Here is a 13750-nt window from a genome sequence, read left to right as displayed (position 1 = left end):
TTAATATGGCTAATACATATTTACAAGTAAAAAATTTGGATTATGTAATTGGAAAAAAAGGGGTAGTAATAGAGGATTTCAAATTTTAGCAAACAGTAGAACCACCTGGAAAGCCTGTTAAACATGCACGTTTTGGGTCCTATTCCAGTGATTCTGATTTAGTACGTATAGAGTAATGCAAAGGAATCTGCATTTTTAAACAATTACATGTGAATCTGATGCAGATATCTTATGGATTACATTCTGAAAAGGGGATAAAGTATGTTTTATGAATATCTGATCGTCATTTCCACTGAGGACAGAACAGGATGCCTTATTAGGTAATTGTGGACCAGGTCCACATGTGTATATGCTCTACTCACCCTTCAAACCAGAGGCTGCAGCTATCTGAGGGTACTTTTCTATTTTTATTTTTTTTATTTTTTATTTATTTTTATTTATTTATTTTTGCTGTGTTGGGTCTTCGTTTCTGTGTGAGGGCTTTCTCTAGTTGTGGCAAGCGGGGGCCACTCTTCATCGCGATGTGCAGGCCTCTCACTATCGCGGCCTCTCTTGTTGCAGAGCACAGACTCCAGATGCGGAGGCTCAGTAGCTGTGGCGCACGGGCCCAGCCGCTCCGAGGCATGTGGGATCTTCCCAAACCAGGGCTCGAACCCGTGTCCCCTGCATTGGCAGGCAGATTCTCAACCACTGCGCCACCAGGGAAGCCCCTGAGGGTACTTTTTTAAATGTCTGATTTTTCATCTTAAAGTCTGTAACCAAGACTAGGGAAAAGACCTGTGGGATAGGAACTTAAGTAATGGAAAGGAGATTTAGTCAGTCTATAACTATAGCCATCAGCTTACTTAGAAAATTGCCAAGTACTGAGATGAATAGCTTTTTTAAAATTACAATATTAGCACAGTCTCGTTGAAAATACAAAAAGGGACAAAGAAGAAAATAAAACATTGATAGTTCTACCACAAGAAATTACTACTGTTAACATTTTATTGTACTAATTTCAGTCTTTAATAGCTACTTTTATGAAATGGGTTCGGGGCAATCCTATTTGATCATAGGGATCTGAAATAAATACTTACGTATTACACAGATGGAATAAGCTATGTCATGTTTCTGGTCTTCCCTTCACTGTTCTTCTTCTGAATTGTCACTTATTTTTAAAAAATAATTTTTTATTTATTTTAATGTGTTTTCAGATGACAAAGAAATGTTCTCAAGTTTTAACTCTAGAGAAAAAGCTAGAAGAAAAAATAGTTGCTTATTCCTCTATTGCTGCAAAAAATGCGGAACTAGAACAGGAACTTATGGTAAAAATTACCTTTTTTTTTGCTACAGATTTACTGTGGCTTTAAGGAACTGAATTTGTAACAGCATGTTTGTTTTAGTATTGTTATTCTAAAATGTACCATATAGGAAATTATAAATTCTACCAAACTCTTCAGATTATTCAATTTTTATTTCTATATTTTTAAGTTCTATATTTTTAAGTTAATATGGCAAGTTGTTATCTAAAGTTCTTCATTTTTATTTTAGTAGAATTGAAGGAAATGGTAGTAGTTCTTTGATATGCTTTGCAGCATTTTTAAACAATCTTATCATTTTGATACAATTTAAAAAAACCCTTTCTCTTTTTTATAAATATTTAAATATTTTTGAAGTTGACATATTAACTACTATGATTCTTTGAAGCCTAGAGTATGATAAATTTTATACTTTACTAATGTACTTTTATGTAAAACTCATTCTTAATTATGTTCTTTTAAAGTGTTTCTGTATTTCTAGGAAAAGAATGAAAAGGTTAGAAGTCTAGAAACCAATATCAATACAGAGCATGAGAAAATTTGTTTAGCTTTTGAAAAGGCAAAGAAAATTCATCTTGACCAGCATAAAGAAATGGAAAAGCAGATTGAAAGAGTAAGATATTAATTATGTTTTTATAAGTAAATGTAATATATATTTAGAATATGAATGCTGAAAAGAACCTTAAACATTACTAGCTCAGCTTTCTTTATTTTAATAGATGAGGAAACAAAGACGTAGAAAAGTTAGTGGCAAATACTATAATTAGAATTGTATTACTTCTGGATCATTTTACAATGCTCTCTCCTTTAGTACTATTGCCATTTCAGTTTTGATCATTATTTTTTGACATTATCAAGCTAAGAGTGATTCTGTAGACTCTTTTCCACTAGAGATATCATTTGCTTGAAGATTGGTTAAGAGGAGACGCTGTCTTGATCTTGGGTTAAAAGTGAAGAGTAAAAAAAAACAAAAAACAAAAGTGAAGGAGAAACTGTGAGACTAGAAGAAGATCAAATAAAAAATAGTTTGGGGCTTCCCTGGTGGCGCAGTGGTTGAGAATCTGCCTGCTAATGCAGGGGACACGGGTTCGAGCCTTGGTCTGGGAAGATCCCACATGCCGCGGAGCAGCTGGGCCCGTGAGCCACAACTACTGAGCCTGCGCGTCTGGAGCCTGTGCTCTGCAACAAGAGGCCGCCATAGTGAGGGGCCTGCGCACCGCGATGAAGAGTGGCCCCCGCTTGCCACAACTAGAGAAAGCCCTCGCACAGAAACGAAGATGCAACACAGCAAAAATAAATAAATTAAATTAATAAACTCCTACCCCCAACATCTTCTTTAAAAAAAAAAAAAAAAAAAAGAAAGGGGGCATTCCATCAAGAACTAGGGTGGGGTACACTGGGCACTTAGTTAAAGGGATGAAGTTCTGAAATCAGTGGATATTTCCAACCTACCCTGGGTTACTTTAAAAAAAAAAAATAGTTTGGATGGGTTTAATAGCAGAATGTAGCTAACACACAAATATAAGCTTCAAATATAGAGCAATAGAAATTATTCAGTCTGAGTAATAGAGAGAAAAAAAGATTTGGAAAAAAAGTGAACAGAGCCTCAGAGACCTGTTGAACAATGTCAGAAGGTCTAGCATTTATGTCATCAGTACCAGAGAAGAGGAAAATGAGACTGGTACAAAAAATATTTGAAGGAATTATGACTGAAAACTTTGCAAATTTGTGAAGGAAATAAATTTACATATTCAACAAGCTTAAAGAGGATAAAATCTTGAAAGCAGCCAGAGATAAATAACACATTGTATATAGAGGAACAAAGATTAAAATTTACTGCAGATTTCTCATCAGAAAATCAAAAACTGTAAAGGTTAGAAGACCAAAGAACTGTTTTTTTTTTAAGTGCTGAAAGAGAAAAATTGTCAACCTAGAATTTTATGTCCAGCAATAATATTCTTTAGGATATATAAAGACATTCTTAGATTAAGGGCAATTTAGAGAACTTGTCATGAGCAGACTTGTTCTAAAATAAATGATAAAGAAAGTTCTTCAGGCAAAAGAGAAATAAGAGGGAAAATTTAAGCCTCAGGGATGAAGAGCAACAAAAACAGTAAATATTTGGTTACATACCATGGACTATATTTATTCTTTTAAGATTTTTGTAATATTTATGACCATTGAAAGAAAGAATAGAATTGTCTAGTGAGGTTTTCATTGTATGTTGATGTAATACCTTGGATGATTACAATATAAAATAAGAATGGTATAATCTTGTAAAGGTTGTACATTTCACTTCAGGTGGAAAAATTTAATTCTGAGTAAACTATGAAAATTTAAAAACACTTGGTCCCCTTTATCCACGGATTATATGTTCCAAGATCTCAACTGGATTCCTGAAACTGTGGATAGTTCCAAATCCAATAAATACTATGTTTTTTTCTATACATACATACATACCTATGATGAAGTTTAATTTATAAGTTAGGCACAGTAAGAGAATATCCAAATGGCCAGCATCACTACTCTTGTACTCTGGGGCCATTATTTAGTAAATTAAGAGTTACTTGTACACAAGCACTGCTGTACCATGACAGTCAATCTGATAACTGAGATGGCTGCTAAGTGACTAATGGCAGGTAGCATATATAGTGTGGATATGCTGGGCAAAGGGATGATTCACATCCTGGGCAGAAAAGAGTTTTCCTCAAGGTTTAATCATGCTACTCAGAATGGCATGATATTTAAAACTTATGAATTGTTTATTTGTGGAGTTTAATATTTTCATATTACAGTTGAGTGTGGGTAACTGAAACTGTGGAAAGCAAAACTACAGATAAGGGGGGACTACTGTATGTATATTATAATCCCTAGAACAACCACTAAAAAAACTATACAGATACAGTAATATGCTAACAAATAAAATATTATAGAATTCTGAAAATATTCATATATTTAAAAGAAGGCTGGAAAGGGGAAACAGAAATGAAAAATAGAGGAGACAAAGAGAAAACTAATAAAGGGGTGTGTGCTTAGATTCAGGCATCTCAGATATTAATTTAGATATAACTGTTCTAAACACACCAAATACAAATTGAAATTGTGAGATTGAATTTAAAAAAACAAGACGCAGATATACTCTCTTTAAGAAGTCCATGTTAAATATAAAGATGTAGATAGGTCAAGTATAAAAGCATGGAAAAAGATGTACCAGGCAAATAATAACCAAAAGAAATCTGGAGTGGCAATATAAATATCAAACAAAGTAGACTTTAGAACAAAGAAAATTACTGGGGATAAAATAGAAAATTATGTAGTGATAAAAGACTCAATTCACCAAGAAGATATAACAGTCCTAAATGTGATATGTACCTAACAAAGTAATTTCAAAATATTTGAAGCAAAAGTGAAGAGGTCTGAAAGGAGAAAGAAATTAATACAAAATTATAGTTGGAGATGTCAACACTACTCTTTTCTATAATTGATAGAATAAGTAGATTAAAAAATCAGCAAGGATATAGAACTCACCTGAACAACACTGTCAACGAACGTTTTTTTTTTCTCTTCTTTTAAAATTTTTGGCCATGCTATGCGGCATGTGGGATCTTAGTTCCCCAACCAGGGATGGAACCCATGCCCCCTGCAGTGGAATTGCAGAGTCTTGACTACTGGACCAACAACAGAATATACATTCTTCTTCAGTACACCTGAAATATTCACCGAGATATACCATACCCTAGGTCATAAAATCAGCTTTATCAAATTTCAAAGAATTAAAACCATGTATACAGTTGTTCCTTGGTATCCATGGATGATTGGTTCCAGGACCCACTGTAGAAGATCTGCAGATGGTCAAGTCCCATAGTGGGCCCTCTATATCTGCAGTTCCACATCAGTGGATTTAACCAACCACGTATCGTTTAGTACTGTATGTATTTATTGAAAAAAACCTGCATATAAATGCACCTGCACCATTCAAACCCATGTTGTTCAAGGGTCAACTGTAGTATGTTTTCTGACCATAATGGAATTAAACTAGAAACCGTTAACAGAAAGATATCTGGAAATTCCCCAAATATTTGGAAGTTAAACAACACACTTTTTTTTAAATATCTTTATTGGAGTATAATTGCTTTACAATGTTGTGTAAACAACACACTTTTAAATAATCCATGGATCAATGAGTAAGTCTCAAGGGAAATTTAAAATATTTTAAACAATGAAAATGAAAACACAATATATCTGAATTTGTGGAATGCAGCTAGAGCAGTTCATAGAGCTTTATAGCATTAAATGCATACACTAGAAGAAAATGAAGAAAAATCAGTAATCTAAACTTCCACATTAAGAAACTAGGAAAAGAAGAGCAAAATTAACCCATAAGAAACAGAAAGATGGAGATAATAGAAAGCATAATTGAAAGAAATTGGAATTTGAAAAGAGAATATTAGTAGAGAAAATCAGTGAAATCTAAAGCTGGTTCTTTGAAAAGATCAGTAAAATTTATAAACCTCTAGCCAGTTTGATGAAGTAAAAAAAAAGAGAGAGAGAGAGAGAGAGAGAGAGAAAACACAGATAACCTGTATCAAGAGTGAGTAAGGGGGCCTCCCTGGTGGCGCAGTGGTTGAGAGTCCGCCTGCCGATGCAGGGGATACGGGTTCGTGCCCCGGTCTGGGAGGATCCCATATGCCGCGGAGCGGCTGGGCCCGTGAGCCATGGCCGCTGGGCCTGCGCATCCGGAGCCTGTGCTCCGCAACGGGAGAGGCCACAACAGTGAGAGGCCCGCATACCGCAAAAAGAAAAAAAAAAAAAAAAAAAAAAAAAAAAAAAAGAGTGAGTAAGGGTGTATCATTAGAGACCTCACAGATATTAAAGGTTAATAAAGGAAAGGAGAGGTTTATCCTGAGAATGGAAGGCTGGTTCAACATTCAGAAAAAAAAAAAATCATTGTAATCTACCATATTAGCATACCAAAAACCAGGAAAACCTACATGATCATATCAATAGATGCAGAAAAATCTTTTGATAAAATTCAACATTTTCTCATGATAAAAACTCTTAGCCAACTAGAAGTAGAAGGGAACTTCATGAACCTGTTGAAGGGCATCTTCCAAAAAAATCCTATGGATAATATATCTTAATGGTGAAACACTTAATTCTTCCCTGTAAGATTGGGAACAGAGCAAGAATATCTGCTGTCATCACTCCTATTTAACATCATACTAAAAAGCCCATTTCAATCAGTAGGAAACAAAGCTATCCCTGTTTCCTGTCTGTGTAGGAAATCCCAAAGAATCTACAAAAATACCTTAAAACTAATGAGCGAGCAAGGTCACAGGATGCAAGGTTAACATCCACATCAGTTGTATTTGTATATATAGTTGACTCTTGAACAACACTGGTTTGAACTGTGTGGGTCCACTTATCCTTGCATTTTTTTCAGTTCGTGTAATACTACACAGTCTGCGGTTGGTTGAATTGGTGGATACAGCACTGCAAATATGGAGGGCAGACTGCAAAGTTATTCACAGATTTTTTGACTTCAAGGAGGGGCTGGTGTCACTAACCCTCACGTTGTTCAAGGGTCAACTGTACTAGCAATGAACAATTAGAAGCTAAAATTTTAAAAATACTGCTATTTACAAAGCTCCAAAGAGATGACATAGATGTAAATAAAACAAAATATGTGGAATATCTGTATGCCAAAAACTACAAAATGTTAAAGAAAGACCTAAATAAATGGAAAGAAATACCATTTCTGTGGATTGGAAGTCTCAATATGTTTAGGATGTCAGTTCACCTTAAACAGATCTCTCGATTTAATGCATTTCCAATCAAAATCCCAGTAAAAAATTTTTTGTACACATAGATAGCTGATTTTGAATTTTGTAATGGAAAGGCAAAGAAACTAGATTAGCCAGAACAAGTTTGAAAAAGAACAAAGTTAGTGGATTTATGCTACCATATCTTAAGACTTACTATAAACCTATAGTAATCAAGACAGTGAGGTATTAACAAAATAATAGACACATGGATGAAAATAACAAAATATAGGGTCTAGAAATAGACCTGGCAAATATGGTCAATTGATTTTTAACAAAGGTATAAAACCAATTCAGAATGGAGAAAGAATAGTTTTTGAATGAGTAGTGCTGGAACAATTGGACATCCATATGCAAAAAGATGGAGCTGTAGTATATACCTATATAAAAATTAATTCAAAGTGAATCATATATTTAAATATAAAATAAAAAGATATTAAAACTCAGAAGAAAACATGGGAGAAAATCTTCATGACCTTAGGTTAGGCAAGAGTTCTTAGATATAAAACCAAAACAATATAAGGGAAAAATTGATAAATTGGAATTCATCAAAATTAAAAATGTATGCTCTGTGAAAAACATTAAGATAATGAAAAGACAAGCTATAAACTGGGAGAAAATATTTGTAAATCACATATCCAGCAAAGAACTTTTACCCAGCATATATAAAGAATTCTCAAAATTCATCAATAAGAAAGTAACCCAATTTTTTTAATGGACAAAGACTTGAATAGATACCTCATCAGAAAAGATATACAGATGGCAAATAAGCATATGAAAATATGTTGAACTTGATTCATTATTAGGAAAATGCAAATTAAATGCACAGTGAAATACTACTGCATTCTTGTTAGAATACTGAGCGAGAGAGGTAGAAAGGAAGGGAGGAAGGAAGATCTGACAATAGCAAATGCTACCCAGGATGTGAAACAACTGGTTTTCTCATATATTGCTAGGGATAATGCAAAGTAGTAAAACTACTAAAACAACTTAGCATCTTCTTATACACTTAACATATGACCCAGCAGTCTTAGATATTTATTCTAGACAAATGAAAACTTATCTTTACACTAAAACCTACTACAAATGTTTATAGTAGGTTTATTCATAATTGCCCAAAACTGGAAACTACCCAGTGTCTTTCAATGAGTAAATGGGTAAACTATGGTACCTCAATACAATGGAATACTACTCAGTAATAGCAAGGAATAATCTATTGATTCAGGCGAAAACATGGGTGACTCTAGAGGCTTTATGCTAATGGAAAGAAGCCAATTGCAAAATGTTGTATACAATTCTATTTCTTTGACATTCTCAATAAAGTCAAAAGCTATAGGATGAAGATCATTTTATTGGTTGCCAGGTATTGGGGAGGGTGGAGAGTTGACTATAAAGCAGGTGTCCCCAACCCCCAGGCCATGGAACGGTACCTGTTAGGAACTGGGCCGCACAGCAGGAGGTGAGCGGCGGGATAGCGAGCAAAGCTTCATCTGTATTTACAGCCACTCCCCATTGCTTGCATTACCGCCTGAGCTCCACCTCCTGTCAGCGTTATGGTGAGTTGTATAATTATTGCATTATATATTACAATGTAATAATAATAGAAATAAAGTGCACAATAAATGTAATGCTCTTGAATCATCGCGAAACCATCCCTCCCACCCCCATCCGTGGAAAAAGTGTCTTCCACGAAACTGGTCCCTGGTGCCAAAAAGGTTGGGGACTGCTGCTGTAAAGGATTAACATGAGGGATCTTGAGAGTGAAGGAATCATTCTGTATCCTGATTGTGATGGGAGTTTTATGAATCTATGCATGTATTCATACACCCAAAAAAATGAATGTAAATGAAGTTTTAAAAAGTCTCCCACCCTAGAATCATTGTTACAATCTTAGTTTATGTCTTTCAGACCAGTTTCTCTGCATCTTTGCATACTTACATGTTTATAGTACACATATACACAAACACGTAAACAATTTTTAATAGCTTCATTTTACAGAATGATTGCTATTTGACTTCTCTGTTTTTTAGGATTATAATTAATTTTCAGTAAACTTTATTGTAAGCTATTGTTTTTCTTATTTTAGAATATTATTTTATAATAGAGTCTCAAAAGTGGAACTACTGACTCAGAAGATGAAAAATATTTTTCAGATGAGTTTATCCCTGATAAATCCTTCAAAGTTTAATTTGAAAATGGCAGAAAATCTAGGAAGATATTATATTTGATATCTCAAATACTGAACTGCTGCAGAGAATTGGCACGATAGGTCTGTCCAAGGGCCGCCCTGATAATTGATGGGTCAGCTTCTATGAAAATCTATGGTTATAACATCATTTAGTCTTGTTTATTCATGAAATTAATTTTAATATATTCATGTTTTAAGAAAAAATTCTAAAGTTATTTAATATTTTTCAAACTTTTTATTGTGGTTAGTATTATCAGTATTAGTGTTATTGATGTTATAATTTATGTTATCTTAACCATTTTTAAGTGTACAGTGGTATTAAATACATTAACATTGTTGTGCAACCATCAAACCATTTATCCTCATAATTCTTCTCATCTTGTAGAACTGAATCTCTATACTCATTAAAGTACACAATAACTCCCTATTCTCTCCCCCCAACTCTTGGCAATCACTATTCTACTTTCTGTCTCTATGATTTTGCCTTCTCTAAGTACCTCATGTAAGTGAAATCATATAGTATTTGTCTTTTTATGACTGGTTTGTTTCACTTAGCATAATGTCCTCAAGGTTCATCCATGTTGCAGCATATTGCAGAATTTCCTTCCTTTGTAAGGCTGAATAATATTCCATTGTATGTATATAGCACATTTTGCTTATCTGTTCATCTGTTGATGGCCACTTAGTTTGTTTTCACATTTTAGCTGTTGTGAATGATGCTGCTATGATCATGCGGGTGTACAAATACCTCTTTGAGACCCTGTTTTAAATTATTTTGAGTATACATGCACAAGTGGAATTGCTGATAATATGGTAATTCTGTTTTTAATTTTTTGAGGACCAACCATACTGATTTCTACAGCAGCTATACCATTTTACATTCCCACCAACAGCTCTCAAGTGTTCCAATTTCTCCACATCCTTGTAAACACTTGTTTTCTGGTTTTTAACAGTAGCCATCCTAATGAGTGTGAGGTGGTATCTCATTGTAGTTTTGATTTGCATTTCCCTAATGATCAGTGATGCTGAGAATCTTTTCATGTGCTTGTTGTCTAGTCATATATCTTCTTTGGAGAAATGTCTATTTATTTCCTTTACCCATTTTTTAATAGGGTTGTTTTTATGTAGTTGTTGAGTCTTAGGACTTTTCCATATATTCTGGATATTGATCCCTTATGAAGGTATGTGATTTGCAAATATTCTCTCCCATTCTGTGGGTTTCCTTTTTACTCTGTTGAGAGTGTCTTTGCATGCACAGAATATTAGAATTTTCATAAAGTCCAGTTAGTCTATTTTTTCTTTTGTTGCCTATACCTTTGGTGTCATATTTAAGAAATTATTACCAAATCCAACGTCATGAAGCTTTGGTTCTATGTTGTGAAGCTTTTGTTCTATGTTTCCTTCTAAGAGTTTTATTTTTTTAGGTCTTACATTTAGGTCTTTGATCCATTTTGAGTTAATTTTTTATATATGGTGCTAGCTGTGGGTCCAACTTCATTCTTTTGCATGTGGATATCCAGTTTTCTCAGCACCATTTGTTGAAAGGACTGTCCTTTCCCCCCACTGAATGATCTTGGCACCCTTGTCAAAATCATTTGACCATATATGTGAGGATTTATTTCTGGGCTCTTGATTCTATTCCATTGGTCTATATGTCTGTCGTAAGCGAAATCACAGTTTTTATTATTGTAGCTTTGTAACAGATTTGAAATCAGGAAGTGAGGGTCCTCCAGTTTTGTTCATTTTCAAGATTGTTTTGGCTGTTCAGGGTCCCTTGAGATTTCATATGAATTTTAGGGTGGGTTTTTTTGTTTCAGCAAAAAAATGTCATTGGGATTTTGCTAGGGATTGTATTGCATTGGGTAATATTGACATTTTAACAATATTAAGTCTTCTAATCCATGAACGTGGAATATGTTTCTATTTATTTACATTTTCTTCAATTCTTTTCATCAGTGTTTTGTAATTTTAATTGTACAAGTCTTTCACCTCCTTGTTTAATTCCTAAGTATTTTATTCTTTTTGACACTATTGTAAATGAAATTGTTTTTGTAATTTTCTTTTCAGATTGTTCATTGTTCACATATAGGACTGCAACTGACTTCTGTGTGTTGAATTTCATTCTCTACTTTTCTGATTTCATTTATCAGTTCTAATAGTTTTATTGTGTGAAATCTTTAAGGTGTTCTATGTATAAGATCATATCATCTACCAATAGATAATTTTACTTCTTCCTTTCCAACTTGGATGTCTTTTATTTCTTTTTCTTGCCTAATTGCTCTGGCTGGAATTTCCAGTATTATGTTGAATAGAAGTGGTGAGAGGTGCATCCTTTTCTGGTTCTGAGCATAGAGGAAAAGCTTTCAGTCTTTCACCATTGAGTATGTTAGCTATAGGTTTTTCATATAAGGCTTTTATTATATGAAGGTAGTTTCCTTCTGTTCCTAATTTGTTGAGAGTGTTTATCATGATAGGGTGTTGAATTATGTCAAATGTTTTTTCTGCATCAATTGAGATGCTCATGTGGTTTTTTTTCTTTCATTCTGTTGATACTGCACATAACACTGATCAATTTTCATTGCATTCCAGAAATAAATTCCCCTTGGTCACTGTGTTTAATTCTTTTACTATGCTGCTGAATTTGGATTGTAAGTATTTTGTTGAGGATTTTTGCATCAGTGCTCGTAACAGATATTTGTCTGTAGTTTTCTTTTCTTGTAATGTCTGGGTTTCGTATCAGGTTAATGCTGGTCTTACAGTATTAGGGAGTATTCTCTTTAATTTTTTGGAAACATTTGAGTAGGATTGGTATTAGTTCTTTTTTATGTGTTTGGTAGAATTCATCAATAAAGCAAGCAGGTTCAAGGCTTTTCTTAGTTGGGAGATTTTTGATTTCCCATTCAATCTCCTTACTATTTATAGGTCTGTTCAGATTATCTATTTCTTCATGATAAAGTCTTTGTAGGTTTTGTGTTTCTAGGAATTTGTTCATTTCATCTAGATTATCCAACTTGTTGGTATACAATTATTCATTGTACTTTCTTATGATCTTTTTTTATTTCTGTAGAATTGGTAGTAATATTCCTACTTGTATTTCTGATTTTGGTAATATTCAGTCCTCTTTTTTTGACCACCTAGCTAAAGATTTGTCAATTTTGTTTATTTTTTTGAAGAACCAATTATTCATTTCATTGATATTCTTCACTGTTTTTCTGTTCTCTATTTTGTTGATCTTTACTGTAACCTTTATTATTCCTTCCTTCTGCTAGCTTTGGGTTTATTCTGTTCTTCTTTTTCTTGTTTCGTATGTTTTAAAGTTAGGTTATTGACTTGAGATCTTCCTTGTTTTTTAATGTAAGCACTTATAGCTATAAATTACCCCCTAAACATTGTTTTTGCTGAGTCCTGTAAGTTTTCGTAAGTTGTGTTTTTGTTTTCATTCGTTTCTAAGTAGTTTCTAATTTCCCTTGTGAATTCTTCTTTGATTCATTGGTTATTTTTAAATGTATTGTTTAATAAATATCACAATTTTGTGAATTTTCCAGTTTTCCTTTTGTTGTTGATTTCTAACTTCATCTCATTGTGGTTGGAGAATGTACTTTATATGATATCTGTCTTGTAAAATTTATTGAGACTTAACTTTGTAGCCTAACATATTGTCTGTCCTGGAAAATATCCAATGTGCACTTGAGAAGAATGTATATTCTATTGTTTTGGGGTTGAGTGAGCTGTGTGTGTCTATTAAATATGATTTGTTTATTGTGTTGAGTCCTCTCTTTCCTTACTTATATTCTCTTTGGTTGTTCTACATATTATTGAGAATAGGCTATTGAAGTCTCCAAGTACTATTGTAGAACTGTCTATTTTTCACTTCAATGCTGTGTGTTTTTGCTTCATATATTTTGAAAGTCTGTCTTTGGGTGTATAAGTGTTTGTAATTGTTATATCTTATTGCCATATTGTAATAACCTTATATTAATACATATTATCTGTCTTTGTCTCATAATCTTTTTAAATTTGAAGTACGATTTGCCTGATATTACTATAACTATCCCTGCTCCCTTTTGGTTACTATTTGTGTGGACTATCTTCCCATCCTTTCATTTTTTATCATTAGTATCTTTGGATCTAAAATGAGTCTCTTATCATAAATGGGTGTTGAATTTTGTCAAAAGCTTTTTCTGCATCTATTGAGATGATCATATCGTTTTTATTTTTCAATTTGTTAATATAGTGTATCACATTGATTGATTTGCGTATATTGAAGAATCTTTGCATCCCTGGGATAAATCCCACTTGATCATGGTATATGATCCTTTTAATGTGTTGTTGGATTCTGTTTGCTAGTATTTTGTTGAGGATTTTTGCATCTAAATTCATCAGTGATATTGGTCTTTAATTTGCTTTTTTTGTAGTATCTTTGTCTCTGGTTTTGGTAT

The 13750-nt window shown here is 33.5% G+C and overlaps 1 protein-coding gene across 5 annotated transcripts in view; it reads left to right on the top strand.

Moving 5' to 3' along the window:
* Nucleotides 1-13750, top strand: part of CCDC18 (coiled-coil domain containing 18) — a 136286-nt gene that overhangs the window by 37454 nt on the left and 85082 nt on the right. For all 5 annotated transcript variants that reach the window (XM_081226547.1, XM_081226549.1, XM_081226546.1 and 2 more), the window contains 2 exons: nucleotides 1197-1307; nucleotides 1783-1914. In XM_081226547.1, the coding sequence (XP_081082673.1) occupies nucleotides 1197-1307; nucleotides 1783-1914 (243 nt within the window). The remainder of the gene's footprint in view (nucleotides 1-1196; nucleotides 1308-1782; nucleotides 1915-13750) is intronic.

Source organism: Mesoplodon bidens (genome assembly GCF_964165515.1).
Source record: "Mesoplodon bidens genome assembly, chromosome: 2".
In the NCBI taxonomy this organism is placed as follows: Eukaryota; Metazoa; Chordata; class Mammalia; order Artiodactyla; family Ziphiidae; genus Mesoplodon; species Mesoplodon bidens.
Note: the sequence above shows the minus strand (reverse complement) of the source record. Positions and strands in the feature narration are given on the sequence as shown.